Source organism: Hyaena hyaena, unplaced genomic scaffold (genome assembly GCF_003009895.1).
Source record: "Hyaena hyaena isolate Hyena2069 unplaced genomic scaffold, ASM300989v1 scaffold_643, whole genome shotgun sequence".
Classification (NCBI taxonomy): domain Eukaryota; kingdom Metazoa; phylum Chordata; class Mammalia; order Carnivora; family Hyaenidae; genus Hyaena; species Hyaena hyaena.
The window spans coordinates 238755-257275 of record NW_024081277.1 but is presented as its reverse complement, the minus strand read 5'-3'; the positions used below and the strand labels follow the sequence as shown (position 1 = coordinate 257275).

Below are 18521 nucleotides of genomic sequence, written 5' to 3'. Positions count from 1 at the left end.
GAACCCAGGGATGTTCAATTGCTGGGACCCACCCAGAAAGTTAGCATTGGACCTTCCTGCCTCATTTTAAGGGCATCCAAGATGTTACAAGAAAGAAGATTTTAGAGGAAAATGATTCATTCTGAGAACCTCCTTGGAGTTCTTTTAAATCAAAGTAATACATTAAACATTAAAATAATAACAGCACTAAAAACTTATAATGAAAATGAAGAGTCTCTTCTCCTTCCCATTGCCCTTCCCATTGGGTAGCCCTTTGAACCTTCCCATTTCTTGGGTATTTATCTCCATGTTTCTGAATATGTGCTAAATGCTGCTATTTCTTAATTCCTCAGTTTTTGAAACTCTCTACTGGATATTGATATGGTGGGTAGATGTAACCTTGTGCTACCCTCTTCCTCATATCCTATCTCCTTCTGTCTCAATATAATTAGAGCACAATTCAGGGCTAAATCAGTAAGTAGTTATGTTGTTATGAACATGTAGATATTATGGCTGGCTTTGAGAAAAGAACTATAACAGGACTATGTTATTTGTGCACTTTGTTTTAATTCACTTAGTTTTTTAATTCTTTCACACACTTTATTAGATTTGCTATATGTTTGTCAGTATTATTTCCTAAACAACCAGGCATTTGAAATAGTCTATAACTTCATTTCTTCTCTCCCCATCCTCTGATTAAGCCTTGTTCTATCTGCCTACTGCCCCACCTGCCTTCTTGTTTTCCAGCTCCTGTTTCCTATGTTCCGGTCTTTTCTTTCCCTCCTTTGTTCATGGTCATGCCCTTTTATCAGTGGAGCACATTTCTAGTTCCATAAAATAAACAGTGCTTTTTTTTTTTTAATGTTTTTTTTTCTTTTTTTTTTTTTTCTAGGAGAGAGAGAGAGAGACAGTGTGAGCAGGGGAGGGCCAGAGAGAGAGGGAGTCACAGACCGAAACAGGCTCCAGGCTCTGAGCTGGCAGTCAGCACAGAGCCCGACGCGGGGCTTGAACCCACGAACCGCGAGATCATGACCCAAGCGAAAGTCGGACGCTCTACCGACTAAGCCACCCAGGCGCCCCAACAGTGCTTTGTAGGTAGCAAAACTCCACAGCCACTGGCTAACTGGGGCACTTCATAGGGTGATCAGACACAGACCAGGCATTGTATCGGCTAGCCACCTCCAGGAGCACTACCTGTCAGGTTTTGGGAGGAATTTAGTTCTCGAATGTCTTGCATGAGAAACTGTGATAGGCAGAACAGTGGCTCCCTAAAATGTCCATGGCCTAATCCCCAGATCCTGTGAATGTTACTTTACAGGGCAACAGAGACTGGGCAGAGGCCATTGAGTGAAGGATTTTGAGACAAGAAGATTACCTTGGATTACCTGGGTAGGCCCAATATAATCAGAAGGGTCCTCATAAAATAGAGGCAAGAGGGTCAGAGTCAGAGATTGGAAGATGCTACGCTACCAGCTTTGAAGATGGAGGAAGGTGCCACATGCTAAGGAATTCAAATGGCTTCCAGAAACTGGCAAAGGCAAGGGGATGGTTTCTTTCCCAGAGCCTCCAGAAGGAACAGAGTCTTGCCTGTACCTGTATCTTAACACAGTAAGACCACTTTGGGGTTTCTGACCTCCAGAAGTATAACATAATAAGTGTATGTTGTTTTAAGACACTAAGTTCATGGCAATTTGTTACAATAGTGATAAAAAACAAACAAACCTAATACAAAGATCTGGCTTCCAGTATTTGGAAAAGATGGTAGGAGGAGAGGGCAGGGATTTCTCCATTTGGTGGAGAGTTTCACTTACCCATCTATTCTGTCTTTCCCCATTACACAATCTCACACAGTGCAGGCTGAACCTAAATTGGGAGCTGTTTCTGTCCAGAGAACACCTGTCCAGAGAACCGTCATCTATTTCTTTCCCTTGAATATGGCTGATGAGCCACGTGTTGTTTGCAGAGACTCTAGCGTCCCCAACACTGCAGAGGAGACTGTCAGACCCCTTGTTTCAGCCTGGTCCTTGCCATGGCTCCCAGAGGGCTCAGGCCCTGGGACTTTTGTGGACACAGGAGGAGAAGGCACTTGCTTTCTGCTAGTCCCTCCCCCTTCAGTGGTGCTGGACTTTCTCCTTTCTCTGCTGTGCTAAGCCAGTGTAAACTCCTCCATCGATTTTCTTCATTCTAAACATTTTGAAAGGGCTCACCTTCCAATATCTCCTCTCCTCGTCTTGTTGTCTTTGTGGATTTGCAGTCTTCTTATTGTTTTATAGTTATTTCCGTGTTTTTTTTTTTTCCAGAAGGGAGATGAGATCAACCTACCTTGTTGACTCAGATGCCCTCTGGGGTTCCAGTATATCTAACGCAGAGGGGACCATCCTGTCCCCTCCTCCACATCCTTGTGTGGGTCCCTGCAGGAATAGCTGCCCTCTTAGAAACAGAGCATGCCTCACCCTCTGTTGTATGCCTCACTCTGTCCTCCCTGCAGCCTGAGGGGTCAGTGCCCTGGTGTGGGTTTCCCCAGAAGCAAACTGAGCTCAGTTTATTTGGGGAGTGATGCGAGGAAATTCTGCAAGAGGAGTAGGGAAGTGAGCCAAGGAAGGGAACAACACCAATGTAGAGTGTCCCACTCAGTCCTACTGAGATCCCCAAGAGACTCTGGGGAACACACCTCAGACCTGACCCCCTAAGAGGCAAAGAAACTGCGGTGATGATTCTCCAACTGCCTTTAGTCATTGTCTGATGCCTGCTCCCCAAAGATTCTGACCTGCCTGCATGCACAGCGCTTGAAAAAGACCAAGGCACCTGAAGTCCTCACCCTTGGGTGCTGAGGAATGAGTAGGGCCAGAAGGATATGGGTGGGATCCCATGGCATATGCTAAAGTGAGATTCAGAAAATGGACCTGTGCCTGCCTGGTGCACTCTCTTTCTAACAGCACATCCTGCTCCTGACCTGCTTTCTTCTGTCTTGTACACTTTGCCCAGGAGGGCAGACCCTGTTCCAAGGGTGAAGTCTGTCTCCAGCCAGCTATGTACACTGAATTCAGTAGGGGGAAATAGGAAATCCACTTGTTACAGGTCCAAGCTTTGTTCTCCAGTTCAGCTTTAGCCATTATAAAAGGTACTTTTATCCCCAGCTGACTTTGGTGTAGATTTCCTAATTGCACAGAATCTGGAGAAGAAAGGGGTATCAAAAGCTGGCAGTCTCTCAGAATTCCCATGTCTGAGATTAGTGTTAATGTGTTCCAGGACTTCCATGGAGATGACTTGACTTCCCATTTCCCTCTTCAAGGGCTTTCCAGATTTCTCAGGTTGACTCATGAGCCCATAAGGCATGCCGGGGAATCCACTGAAAGCTCAGAACTACGCTCAGCACCAGTAAATGAAAGTGTCTGAGGGGCGCCTGGGGGGCTCAGTCGGTTAAGTGTCCGACATCAGCTCAGGTCATGATCTCACGGGTCGTGGGTTCGAGCCCCGCGCCGGGCTCTGTGCTGACAGCTAGATCAGAGCCTGGAGCCTGTTTCAGATTTTGTATCTCCCACTCTCTCTGACCCTCCCCTGCTCATGCTGTCTCTCTCTCTATCAAAAATAAATAAAACATTAAAAAAAAAAGAAAGTGTCTGATTATGGCACTCTCCCACTTAAAACTCTCAAAGCCTTCCTCTGCTCCTTAGGAAAAACTCAAAATCCTGAGCAGGGTCCACAGAGCCCTGCTAAACTACGTGAACCCTTAGGTTTCTAGCAGGAAACAAAGGGCTCACTCCATGGAGCAGACACAGGAGGTTTAACAAAGGGCCACGGGTGAAGGTGTAGGCAGGGTGAAGGGAAACCAACAAAGGATGAGGAAGTGCCTCAGGGACGGCAGCTGGCAGAAGATGCTAGCATCATTTGGCCCAATTCTGTAACAGGAGAGAGCAGTTCCTGGAACCTGACATTCATATATATATATATATATGAATGATACAAAATACATACAGGTGTGTGGATGAGCATGTATGTGGGCAGATGACACATGTAGAGAAGACTCTTACAAATGTGTTGCTCCTCCAGAATGCTTTCTTGTGGGACAAAGGGAAGAAGAGGAAAAACTGTATTTACTGAAATCATTGTCAATAATTAATGTAGAGAGTATAGGACCAAACTGTACATGGGATATAGAATAAAGGATTCATCACTATGAAGGAAGGCCTGATTGAGGGAGGCTTTGTGGAGCAGGTGCTAAAGGTGGCAGACATGAACTAGTAGAGAGAGGCAGGGAGACTTGAAGGAGGAACTGGCACACCAACACTCAGTAGAGAGCAATGAGCCTTGCAGGGAGCCAAGCAGCAAGCACGCAAGGCCCTGGGCAAGCCCTACCTCCACTTCACTAGCATTTCCGCTTTGGACTGTTGATAAACGCTCCTCAACTGGGGTTTCTTCCATGATTTTCCCCTGCAGATGACAAAGGCAAGACATTTAATCAACACCTGCAATGGTTCAGTGCCCAAGATCTAGGACCAGCTGTCTGGGTTCAGATCCTGGCTCCACGGCTTACTAGCTTGGAAAGTCATGGAGCCTCCGATACCTCATCTGTAAAAAGGGGCTAAGAGCAGCACCTACCTCACAAGGTTGTTAGGAGGATAAAATAAGAACAGGTAGACAGACAGGTGCCAGCACAGTGCTGGCTCCTCTGAATTCCCTATAGATGTTAGTTATTATTTCATTATTCTTATTCTTCAGTGTATCTTGAAAGCTGCACTTTTTCCCCTCAACTGCTTTATTGACAGTACCTTGAAAAGTTGTAACCTATACATGCACCCATAAAAATGTCACAATAAAAATAATGAAGAGCACCCCCAAAAGCTTCCGTGTTTCTAGAAGCCCCTCCCTCCCACCCTGTGCTACCCAACCAACCACTGGCAAACAATGATCTGCTTTTTGTCACTATGGATTATAGGCTGAGTCTATTTCTGGATCTTCTATTCTGTTCCATTAATCTATTTGTTATCCTTGGCATCGTCATCACACTGGCTTAACTACAAGAACTATATGGAAAATCTTGAAATCAGTAGTATACATCCAACAACTGTTCTTTTCCAAAGTTGTTTTGGCTATTCTAGGTCCTTTCCATTTATCAAATTTTCAATTTCTATAAAATGTTTTCCTAAAATTTTGACTGGGAATGCATGGATCATTGGGGAAGAATTGACATCTTGATAATCCCAAGTCTTCAAAACCAGGAACGTGGAATCTCTCTCCATTTATTTAGGTCTTCTTTCTCTCAGTAATGTTTTTGCAGTTTTCAGTGTACAGATCTTGAACATCTCTTGTCAGATTTATCTCTTAGTATTTTGTGTATTTGTATTATTCGTAAATGGTATTTATTTCAATTTCTGATAGTCATTTACTATTATAAACAAAATTGAACTCTGCAATTAATTTTGTATGCAACTTGCTAAATTATTTACTAGTTCTAATAGCTGTTTTGTAGATTCTAGATGATTATGTTATCTGCAAATAAAGAACAGTTTTAATTCTTCCTTTCCAATTTGGATGCATTTTATTTCTGTTATCTTTTTTCACTGGCTTGAACTTCCAGCATAATTTTGAATAGAAGTGGTGAGAGCAGATGTTCTTACATTGTTCCTGACCAGAGTGGAAAAGCATTTGGTCTTCTATTAAGTGTGATGTTAGCTACAGGTTTTTCAAAAATAACATCTAGGGAATTGAAGAAATTCTTTCTGATTCCACTTTTTCTGAGATTTTCAATGTCTAATTTTCAAATGCCTTCCCTGCATTTTTGAGAGAATCATGTTGGTTATCATTTTTAGCTTATTAATATGGTGGATTATATTGACTTGATTTTTTTGTGTTAAAACAGCCTTGCATTCCCAGAATAAAGCCTACTTGGTCATGATATACTATCCTTTTTATATATTGATTCGAATCACTAAAATTTTTATTAGGATTTTTCCATTGATGTTCATTAGAGCTATTAATCTGGAGTTTTATCTTCTTATAATCTCTTCTATTGTCAGAAAACATACTTTATATGACTTAAATCCTTTTAAATTTATTGAGATTTATTTTTGTGGTACAGAATACAGTCTACCTTTTTAAATGTTCCATGTGTACATGAAAAGAATGTGTATTCTGCTGTTTTGGGGATAGAGTGTTCTTAAGTGTCAATTAGGTCAAGTTTGTTAATTGTCTTCTTAGGATCTATATTCTTATTGATTTTCTATTTGTTCTATCAATTACTAAGGGAAGGATTTGCAGTTCTATCAATTGTTGCTTCATGTGTTCTGAAATTCTATTAGATGCATAAATATTTAGGATTGTTATGTTCTCTTGACCTTTGTTATTTCCTGTTCTGAAATCCACTTTGTCTGAAATGAATAAAGTTACTCCAGCTGTCTTTTGATTAGTGTTAGCATGCTGTATCTTTTTGTATCTTTTAGATTTGAACCTATTTGTATCTTTATATTGAACCTATTGTATCTTTGTATTTGTAGTTTGTATTTTTGTAGTCTGCATATAACTGAGTCTTTTTCATCTAATCTATTTCTGCCTTATATGATCTTTAGGATAGTCAATGTATATTACATTTAATGTAGCTATCAATATGGTTAGGTTTAAGACTGCCATCTTGCTATTTGTTTTCTATTTGTCCTTTTTCTGTATTTTTGCCTTCTTTTGCATTAGTTGTATATATCTTTTTAAGGATTTTATTTTAAGAACTCTCTACACCCAACATGGGGCTCAAACTCACAACCCTGCAATCAAGAGTTACATGCACCACTGACTGGGCCAGCCAGGTGCCCCAGTTGTATATTTTCATGATTCCATTTTCTCTCTTCAGTAGGCTTATTAAATATAACCCTCTGAATACGATTTGTAACTTCAAATCTTTTTTAGTTTATAGTATACATCTTTAACTTATCACATCTACCTTCAGGAGATATTATACCACTTCAGGTATGGTAGAAGAGCCTTCAAATAGTATATTTACATTTCTCCCCTCATGGTCTTTGTATTAGTATTGCGATACATTTCATTTTTTACATTTTCTATATAAGCCCCTCACTATGTTGTTTTTATTTTATGTAAATAATCAATTATCTTTTAAAGAGATAGAAATAAGACGAACAAAATCTTAACGTTTACCTACCAGTTACCATTTCCAGGGCTAGCCATCCAGAGTTCCATCTGGTATCATTTTTCTTCTGTCTGAGGACTTTGACATATCTTGTAGTATTCATCTGATGGTAATGAGCTCATCCACTTTTTGTGTGTAGATGAAAATATTTTACCTTTATTTTTGAAAGATACTCATAGGTGTATAATTCTAGGTTGACAGTTTATTTTCTCCCAGTTATTTAAAGATGTGATACATGGCCTTTCTTCCTGCTTGCATAGTTTCCAGTAAGAAATTTGCTGCAATCATTATCTTGGTTTCTCATTTCCCAACTTGCCTCTCCCACCCCATTCAGCCTGCTTTGAAGATTTTCTCTTTATCACTGGTTTTCCACGATTTGATTATGATGGGTTTTGGTCTGGTCCACTTAGTGTTTCTTGTGCTTGCTGTTTACTGAGCTTGAGTCTGTGGGTTTACTGTTTTCATATAATCTACAATGTCTTTAGTCCTATTTCTCCAAATATTTTTTCTGTTCCAGTTGCACACATATTAGCTACTTCTTAACCCACAGCTCACTGATACAATGATCTTTTTTAATTTTTAATTCTCATTTCTATCTCAAGTTTACTAATCTTTTTTCTGCAATGTTTAATCTATGCATAATCCAGTGTATTTTTCATCTCATGAATGAATTATAGTTTTTACGTCGAGAGGTTTTATTTCAGGTGTTTTTATAACTTCTATGTCTCTCAATGACCTTTGAAACTTAGTTAGAATAGCTATTTTAATGTTCTTCTCCACTAATTCTAACACCTGCTTCAGATCTGCGTTGATTTCAATTGGATGAGTTATCTCCACCTTACACATCATATATTCCCAGCTTTTTGAGTGTCTGGTAATTGTTTTATTGGATTCCAAATATTGTCACTTAAACTGGGTGTTAGATAATTTTGTACTCCTACACCTATTCTTGAGCTTTGTTCTGGGACTCAGTCTCTTGGGAGCAGTTTGATGCTTTCAGTTCTTGACCTAAAGATAGGTTAGACATGAATGGAGCAGTACTCTCTCTAGAACTAATTATTTTCTACTACTGATGCAAGCAAGACTCTTCTATGTGCTCTCCCAGTGCCTTGTGGGTCATAAGGTTCTCCAGTCTGGCTGATGGGAATAGGCCCTAGTTCCAGCTTTGGATGAGCACTGGCACTGTGAACTCTACTCCTCTGTGGAGGTTCTATCCTCAGCCCAACCTTCACTATTTCCTTTTATGTCTTGCTGATCAGTCCTCAACTGAATACACAGGGGTGACCCTCTGCTGGTGTCTAACATCTCTGTGCAGCTCTCTCCTCTCTGGTACTCCATCCTGAAAACCTTAGTGGCTTTAGTCTCCATGGGTTTACAGATCTGCCTCCTCAACTCAGGGAGTCCATTGGGTTCCCACTGGGTCTTCCTGCCCTGTTCCGAGGCCTCAAACTTTTCCAAGGCAGGAGGTAGGGGCAATTAGAGGGCTTACCTGGCTTGTTTTCCATCTCTTAGTCATCACTCTCCTTGGTTACCTGATAAGCAGTGTCTTAAAAACTGTTATTTCATACATTTTGGCCACTTTTTGGTTGTTTTGACAGGAGAATAAATCTAGTCTCTGTTACTCCATTTTTGCCAAAATTAGAAGTCCTTTGTACTAAGTTTCTTCTTTTTAATTATTAGTTCCATTCATCAGCTTCATTTCCCTTCATGGACTTAATCCATGTCATACAACCTTCTTTAAAAGGTTTAGGTGTCCCTCATTTCCCTCCTCTGGGATGCTTCCCATCCTCCTTTCCACATAATGAATTAGGGCTTTCCTCTCCCCTCACTGAATACCCTCAGACATAGCAGAGTGCCTGGCCATTGTGTATGCCTAACCTCCATTCAGAAAATAAATCAGCACTTGAAATAAAGCAGCCAACCAGCTACAGGTTGAGTCCTGGGGCATAAGAATGCATTTTCCATAGAGAAAACATGGAAATCTGGGAGGACAATCTAGGTGGCCTAGTACTAAGATAAAAGTCCTCCCTCCATCTTCCTGTTCCCAAGATTTTCTTTGCATGAGTTGATGGGTAAGGGGAAACACTGTTTTGCTCAAGGTTGAAAAGGAGAAATAAAAGAGAGTTGGAGGCTGCAGTCCAGAAACAATGGCTTTGAACCTGCCTGCTCTGCCCCCTGCCCTTATCCTGGGCTCGGGGAAGGGTTCTGGGTCTGGCTGGACAGAGAAGTCAGGCAGACCAGAAGCTGAAGGAGCGTGCAGAGAAACACACCTTGGGATTCTGGCCAGACACAGTGCTGATGTAGGACCAGGGCAGCAACATCAGCCTAAAAGAGAGCCCATTTTCCTCTCCACTCACTAGGTGAGGCCTTGTTCCTGAGGACAGGGGAGACATGCCCTGAGGCCCTGCACGAGTATGTGAGGACCCAGAGCCCAGTGTATTTGGGCATTTATATTACTGTGGTCAGAAGTTGGCAGTACCGGAACAATGGGTGGATCCACTGGCTTGGCTGCCATTTCCTATGTAATCTATTACGTGGCTGACTGTGGCCTCCTTTGGTGTGGGTTTCACTCCTTTAGGTTAGGGCAGCAGGAGCACAAGCAGAGCTCTGGCAGCAGGGGCGTGCAGGTCACCCTGGCAGCAGGAGGTGCAGGTGGAGGTGGGGCTCCTGCTGAGGCCAGACGAAGGCAAGTGGAGCCAGTGGCTCTCCAGAAGCTGTGTTGGGCATCTCTATAGCTTCCAAAGTCCAATCAGGCAGGAAAGAAAACAGGGCCTCATCTGACTATGTGGGCAGTGTCTAAGTCCCTTCAGTATGTCTGGATTTTCTACCTGGCTTTAAATGAGCAGCTTTATCTGCCTTGGCTTCCTGAAATTAGGAGATGAGTGAGAAGGGAGGACGAGCAGGGATGAAACTCCATTCTGCCCCGTATTCTTGAAGCCAGTGGTGAGGCTCTGCTTTGTCCGTTATAAACAGGCACCCAGCGTTTCCTCCGGCCTGCTGTCTCCCCAGTCTTAGTGACAGTGAGGCCTTTTCCACATCAGATCACAACTTCTTGGTGATGAGCCTAGCACTAAGAACGCCCCTGACCCCACAACATGGACAGCTATCCCGGGGCCCCAGGCATGGGTGAATGACCTCCATTACCTGAATGCTTTCCATAGCCTCTGGAATGACATGCTCCTGTTGCTCCTTCACCATTTTCAGGAAACTGTGGCTGCTACTACTGAGCTCAGCATCTTTGAGAGAAAGTGGCATGAGGACAGAGAATAGATGATAAACATCTGCACAGCCATGGGGCATTGGAGACAGCATGGTAATTAATGTGTTTCTAAACTGCAGCACATCTGAAAAACTGTAGTGCAGACAGCAGTACCACAAGGTGGGAAGCACAGCACCCCCCCCCCCAATTCTGACCTCGGGTGCCCATATGGGTGTGATGGGGATAAAGTGATACCTGCCGGTATAGGAGCTGTGGGAACAAAGTGATCGCAGCAACAATAGGCCTGGCCTTGCCCACACCCTCGGGGTTCCTGAACCATTGGCCTCTTCAAAGGAGATCCCTTTCAAGTTTACAAACAACCGATTAGCAACTTTCTGGGCAGCAGGCTTTGAAATGATTTGGAAACATGGGTGCTGAAGATTAGCATAAGGGCTGCTTTCCCTTTGTTTGAAAATAGTATAGCATGCAGTTGGACCGTGGTCACTATTTTCACTTCTCTACTTTCCAAGCAAGAAAGTACTGTTTCAACTGTTCTGGAAAGTCAATAATCAGAGTAGTGTATATGTATTTAACCTTCACTAAAATTTACAATAGGAGAAAAAAAACTTTCCCATTTTGCCTACAAAGCTCTTTTTTCCTTTCCTCCTTCACTTCCTCCTCCTTCTGCATTCTTGTCTTTCTTCCTGCTCATCTTTCTTCTCATCCTTCTAATTTCTCTTCAGGTCTTCCTGCCCCTCTTTCTTTCTTTCTTTTTTTAATTTTTTAATGTTTTATTTATTTCTGAGAGAGAGAGAGAGACAGCATGAGCAGGGGAGGGTCAGAGAGAGAGGGAGACACAGAATCTGAAACAGGCTCCAGGCTCTGAGGTAGCTGTCAGCCAGAGCCTGACGCGGAGCTCGAACCCACGAACCGTGAGATCAATGACCTGAGCCTGTGAGATCATGACCTGAGCCGAAGTCAGACGCTTAACCGCTTAACCGACTGAGCCACCCAGGCACCCCTCTGCCTTTCTTAACCACTCTGTTGATCTTTCCTCTCCTCCCCTCTCCCCCTCCCTCCCTTCCCCCACTCCCACCTCCTTCTTTCCAGTTAGCCTTGTGTCTGCTCTGCTGGAGACTCTCAACTCTGACATCTATTCATCTATTCACAGCTGCTCTTGAAGGTTGTGCCTAAGGGCTGCCCCTCCACACTGCCAGCATGGGCCTGCCCGTCCATTTTCTTGCTTCTAATGGTCACATCAGACCCCATGGGACCAGAGGTAGCCTATCCTCTCTGCTCCCTCCTCTCCCACTCTGCTCTTCCAGTGCCAGCTAGGGCAGTGGCCCCTGCAGATTCCTCTCAAACCCCAATTCCCAGATCATGCACACCTTATACTTACTTCTGGCAAAGACGTAGCTGATTAAAACAGAATGAAATTCTAAGAGAAAAGTTAGATGCCCAGGAAAGTGTAAAGGGCATAGATGAAGAGGTACATAATGTTGAAGAGAATCACATCCCAGCATAAGGGGCAGATCTTTTGGCATGGACAGAAAATCTGGAAAGAGAAGCAAAGGACCTAGAATCTCTCTTCTGAAGAAACATGCTGTGGGGAATGTATAATGTCTCTAACTCCTGAATGTCCTATTCCCTGAAAAGATTTTCAGAAAGTCTATATATACAGCACTCTCACAATGACAAGAGTCATGTGCTTTTTATGTTAATTTACTTTGTAGTTGAGATATAATGTGCATGTGGTAAAAATGCATGAACTTCTACACATACCTACTCCCATTTAACAATCACTCAAATAAATACCTAAAGCATTCCCAGCACCCAGAAGTTTCCCTGACCTACCTGTCCAGCCAATATACCACCTAAAGGCAGATGCTCTTCTGTATTATACCATTGATCTGTTTTGTTCAGCAGTAAACTTCTTGAATTAAATATATATATGTATATATCAATAACCCCCATTCTTAAGTTCTACTTTATTTTTTAAAAACAAGTTTTTCTTATTTTGTTTTAAATTTGAAGAACTACCCCCCAAAAGAAAACAACATCCTAGGTCTTCACTGTGCCTATATTTCTTTTATAATTAGGACAACATTACTAAAAAGTAAGAAATGTTAAAGAATGAATTAGATTTGCAATGAGCTGATAATCCTAGTGACTTCAGTGTTTGACAGTTTAATGTTCATGAGACAATTACCAACTACAACAGCTAATTGTCTTAGCTAAACTGTCGTGGGGTACTGCAACTTATTAGCAAGCAGCTGTCATGCTGTCCCCAGAGGAGGCTGCATTTCAGAACTGGGCGAGGTGAGGCTATATCTCTTTCTTGTGTCTCCAGGGTTTTGTGAGGTTTAATTAGTTAATGTTCATTATGTGTCCTGAGATCCTCAAATGTGAGGTACTATCCCAGGGAAAGTCAAGGCACTGACTGGTATTATATAACACACAACTAACAACATCACTGAGGCTGCAAATTTAATCATTACTTTATTGCTTACACTACCTATGCAGCTTGGAAGTTACAAACCAGTGGGAGTAGAGGCACCATTTGCTATATTCCTGCTCTTGAGATTGCTAAAATGGGATGGGTTTACCATGGAGCTAATAAAGCTGGAGGTTCAGGCCTCCCCTCCCAGCACAGGCCCCTCCCCACATCCCTCCAGGGCACAGCATCTACTATGGCATTCAGAATTTTACATTTGTTCTTTTTTTTTTAATGTTTTATTTATTTCTAGGAGAGAGAGAGAGACAGCGTGAGCAGGGGAGGGTCAGAGAGAGAGGGAGTCACAGACAGAAACAGTCAGCACAGAGCCCAACGCGGGGCTCGAACCCATGAACCGCGAGATCATGACCTAAGCGAAAGTCGGACGCTTAACCAAGCCACCCAGGTGCCCCTTTACATTTGTTTTCTTGAAGAGGGCTCTCAAATTGTATAGACTCTAGGTTCCACAAGACCTGGGTCTGCCCTGCTCTTTATCCAATAGAGATAGTACATGTGGAAAGCTAACTAGTACATTTTGATGGTTGTAGGAATAAATAATAGTAAAAAATCTGGTAGCTTTTAACATTGTTTAAAAATATAGATCAAAACTCCCAAGAAAAATTTTTTAGTGAAATGAAATAAGTGGATTCTAAAGGAGTAAATGTGAAAAATAAAATAAGAGTAAATATAGAGGAATAGTTTTTAAGAAATTTTAAGCAATAAGAACAAAAAGCAGGCCAAATTTCCTAATGACTATTAAGACATGTTATAAAGCCATAGTTACTGAAATCATGGGCTATTCAAGTAGGAATAGAACCAAATGGAATTCAAAAAAAACCCAGACAATTATAAAATGTTGATATATGTTAAAAGCGACATTTCAAATTGGTGGAGAAAGAATAAACTATACAATAAATAGTGCTGGCTCACCATATGGGAATAATTAATTTGGGCACCTATTTCATATTATACATAAAAATCACTTGCAATATTTTAACAGGCTTATTATTTTTTTGAGAGAGAGAGAGATAGGGAGAGTGAGAGAGAGCGCACATGCAATAGTGGGGGAGGGGCTAAGGAATGGGGGACAGAGGATCTGAAGTGGGTTCTGTGCTGACAGCACAGTGGGGTTCAAACTCATGAACTGTGAGATCATGACTAAGCTGAAGTCAGATGCTCAACTGATTGAGCCACCCAGCTACCCCCTTAATTTTTTTTTTTAATATGCTGAAGTAATAGGAAAATAATATGTGATCTCAGGGATGGAGAAATTCCTCCTTAAAAATTCTTCTGCAAAAGAAGTCTTAAAATGCAAAATATTATTTATTTATTTATTTGTGTGTGTGTGTGTGTGTGTGTGTGTGTGTGTGTGTATGGCATTTTTCTTTTAAGTTTTTATTTTAATTCCAGTTAGTTAACATACATACTTGACCACATCAAAATCTAAAAGGTCTGTCAAAAGTAGCTAAAAACAAGTTTTTTAAGAAGTAGATACATAGAGGGGTACCTCGGTGGCTCAGTCGGTTAAGCATTCAATTCTTGATTCCACTCAGATCATGATCTCACAGTCATGAAATCAAGCCATGCATTGGGCTCTGCACTGGGCATGGAGCCTGCTTAAGATTCTCTCTCACTTTCCCTCCCTCGCTTGCACACACACATACGCATGCTCGCTCGCTCTCCCCTTTTCCCTAAAAAAGTAGATACACAGAGAAAATATTTGCAACTCATATCATAGACTAACTGAACTAAATAAAGGAGAAACAACCCATTAGGAAAGGCAATGAAGGTCCAGGAAATATAAATGACCAATAAACACACAAAAGTGTTCATTGTCAATATTTTTCAGAAAAATAAAACTAAAACAATGATGTCTCCTTTCATACCTATCATATTGTCAAAAGTTTAAAATGCTGACACTTAGTATGAACAACTCTGAAAAGGTCTGGAGGACGACCACTGGTTTGGCCATGTTTGGTGGCCATGCGAGTCTTTCCAAGCCCAGCAAAAAGAACTCCAGGAACAGAGCCTGTGGAAACTTGCAAGGGGTCCAAGGAGACATGCGCTGGGATGTTAATCGCAGCACCCTTTGCAATAACAAAAGAGTAGAAACAACTTAAGTGTCCATCAAAGGGCAAACGTGGCACATTCCATGCAGTAGGTGGAATACTACCCAGAAGGTAAAAGGAGTGTCCAATACCTATGTGTACCAACATTATTAGATCTCAAAGAATGAAGAAGCAAATATCAAAACATCACATACCCCAAAGACACCATTTATATATATAAAAAAATGACTACAAAATGGTAGTGTTTCTTCTATGAATAAATGGACTTCATATAAAAGTATAAAAGAGTGGGTGCCTGGGTGGCTCAGTCGGTTAAGTGTCCGATTCTGGATTTTGACTCACATCATGATCTCATGGTTTGTGGGAATGAGCCCTGCATTGGGCTCAGCACTGACAGCACAGAGCTTGTTTGGGATTCTCTCTCTTTCACCCTCTCTCTGCCTCTCCCCTGTTCATAAGCTCTGTCTCTCTTTCTCAAAATAAGTAAACATTTTTTTAAAAAGTATAAAGAAGAGGTCTGGGTGGAGACAACACTAAACTTATTATAATGGCATTTCTTGGAAGAAAAGGAAGAAACAGACTTGGAGGTGGTTCAATAGGAACTCAACTTCAACTTCATTGTTATAATTTTTAAAGGAGAATAGTTTCATGTGTTACTAATACAATTAAGATTTTTTAAAATGTACAATCAAATTATTAAATGTCCAAAACAGTACAACATAGCCATTTTTATTTATTATTGTAATATTACAAATGATTTCAAAAAAGCCTGCCACATGAATTTAAATCACTTAATTTTAAGAAGGGGAAAGGTTAGAGGTTCAAGGTAAATCATTCAACTAAACTTCAATCAGTTGCAAACACTTAGGGATTCTCAGAAGTAAATAATGAATAAGATGTAGGCCCTCTTATTCTCTGAGGCTCACAAGTGATTACACACACACACTCACAAGTGATCATACACACACACACACACACACCTATCTCACAGAGTGAAAGTCACTAAAGAAGGCATATGAGTAAAGCACACTGAGTGTTCATTTATTTATTCATTCATTCATTTAAAAATTTATATTTCACACCTACCATCTGTTAGACATTAACATTCTAGGGGTTTCCGTAATGAACAAGACTAACTTGAGCTGCCAAAGCAAGTTAGTTAGTGAATGAGAAAACATTAAGTTATGATAGATGACATGTAGAAAATGAGACCCCAGGTGCAGCTTTAGATTGAGTGGTGGCAGAAGTACTTCCGAACATTTAAGCTGAGACCCAAAGTCTAAGAAGTAGGCTTGAGGCAATAAAAGAGAATGGAAACAATGAGTAGATAGCTCTTTCTGGGGAGTTTTGCTGCAGACAGAAGACTTCCTTATTTCTTGACAAGTTTTCCTTCCTTGATTTGCCTCTGATCCTGTGATCTTCTCTGTAATTATGTTACTTTCCTGAGGCTGTTGTAACAAATTACCAGTCACCTGGTAGCTTAATGACAGAAATATATTCTCTCTGGTTCTGGAAGCCAGAGTCCAAAATTGGTAACCATGGACAGAAATCAAGGTGTCAGCAGGGACACACTCCCACCAGAGGTTCTAGGGGAGGCTGTTTCTGCCTCTTCCAACTTGTAGTTGCTGCCAGTGTCCCTTGCTATGGGTCTCTGTGGTCACAAAGCCTCCTCCTGTCTGTGTTATTTCCCTCTGTGTCTTTCTCTCATAAGGACACTGTGATGGCAGGTCAGGACTCTCCGATAATCTAGGATAATCTTCTCATCTAAAGATCCTTAATCAGACCCACAAATACACTTTTCCCAAAACTAAAGTAATATTTCCAGGTTCTGGGGACTATAATGTGAACATCTTTGGGGAGGTAATGTTTCAGTGTACCTCAATGGGTACCTGTTGCTGAAGGAGTGCTGTGACCATCCAAAGGCTTACTAGGAAGGTCAAACTCTATCCAAATCAAAAATCACAGTATCTCTATCAAATAATTAATCCATTCTTACTATTCCCATCTTGCAAAGTGGCTGCACCATCTACCTAGTTTCTGCAGTCATCCTTGATTTTTCCCTTTTCCATAACCCTCCCTCTCCATATGTAGTAAAACATCAAATTCCAGCAATTCTCCAAAATATGTACCAGGCTTCATCCATAATCACTGTCCTGGTTCAGTCCCTCCTTATCTCTTTCCTGGACACTCTAGTGACCCTTGGAAAGTCTTCTTGTGAACCAGAAGTTGACCACGGATCTCTTTCTAGCTGAAAATTCCTAATGGATCACCATCAAGTATATTGTGAATAGATACAATCTAATCTCTTTTGCAAGGCATGTAAGGCCTTGACTGCCTCACCCCAATCTCCTGTCCTGCTGCATCTCCTGTCACTACCTCACTTCATGCTCTAGCAACACTGAAATTGTTACAATGAATAGCAACACTTTCCCCTAATAAGCCATGATTTATAATACCTCCTTATTTTGTACATTTTGTTCCCTCTGCTAGGAAAATCTTTCTGGTTATTCGCCTAGAAAGCTCCAATTAGTTTTTGAAGTTTTGACTCAAAAGCTTTTTGTGTGTGTGAATTCTATGCTGATGCTCTCAAGATGACTTAGCTGTAATTCTGCAATGGTCCCACCACAATTTTCTAGCCTTCAAAACACTTCATTAGTTGTAAATTAATTTGTACTGCATATTTATCCTGCCATTAGACAGTACTAGACTCACCATGTACTAGACTATAGGTTAGGCTTCTAATGTCTCATATATGGGAAGTACTCAGTGTTTACTGAATGCCTGAATGAAAAGCGAGAGGCTGATGATAAAGTTCACAATGATACAAAGAAAAACACTAGGCAGGCTGCATTAAAGGAAGAGAAAGGGCTTTTTTTCTGACTTTTCAAGGAAACTCTTCCCAACTGGACTGCAGTGCAGACTCCACACCATACAGTATGATGAACTTGAGCTTAATGCCCTGGTAATTCCCATATAATTGTCTTGAGATGAGACCATAGGTTTTAGCCTCCTCCAGGCTAAATTGGAGTTTGTGTCTCCAATGGGAGAGGAGAAAGGGGTCATGATAAAAATCATTAGCATTATTCTTTTTTACGTGAATAAGGATTGAAATGATGCTGGTTTTTCACTCTTCCTGTATTTAGGCCCTTGCTATGTAATTTCCTTTCTTTCTGATTCTGGGATCAGCCATGTGATCTGCTTAGATAAAGTAACATATGTTCAAAGCCTAGAACTCAAGAGGCTTTGTGTGTTTCCACTTGGTCTCCTGCACCTTTTGGGTCACCATATGAGCTTGCCCAATCTAGCCTGCTAAAAGGATGAGGGATACACAGAGCAGAGTCAAGGCCAGCCTAGATCAGTCAACAGGGAACCAACCCCAAGACATGTGAGAAGTTGCAGCCAAGATCAGGAGAGCTGCCTAAATAACCACAGTTGTATCAGCAAAACATGCTTATTGTGGTATGCCACTGTGCTTTGGTGGCTGTTTGCTAGCAGCATTATTACAGTAATGGATTATTGGTGCAATCATGAAAGATAATAGAATCAACCAAATCTTGAAGCTGGTTCTTTGAAAATATTAATTAAATTGACACCTATAAGATTTAGAAAGGAAAAACCACAATAATACTAGTATGAAACATA

The 18521-nt window shown here is 41.3% G+C and overlaps 1 protein-coding gene across 1 annotated transcript in view; it reads right to left on the bottom strand.

The window, feature by feature from the left end:
* CFAP61 (cilia and flagella associated protein 61) overlaps positions 1–18521 on the bottom strand; it is a 275380-nt gene that overhangs the window by 186130 nt on the left and 70729 nt on the right. The window contains exons 8-9 of the mRNA XM_039216607.1: positions 10262–10353; positions 4336–4410 (exon numbers count right to left, since the gene is read on the bottom strand). Of these exons, the coding sequence (XP_039072538.1) occupies positions 4336–4410; positions 10262–10353 (167 nt within the window). The remainder of the gene's footprint in view (positions 1–4335; positions 4411–10261; positions 10354–18521) is intronic.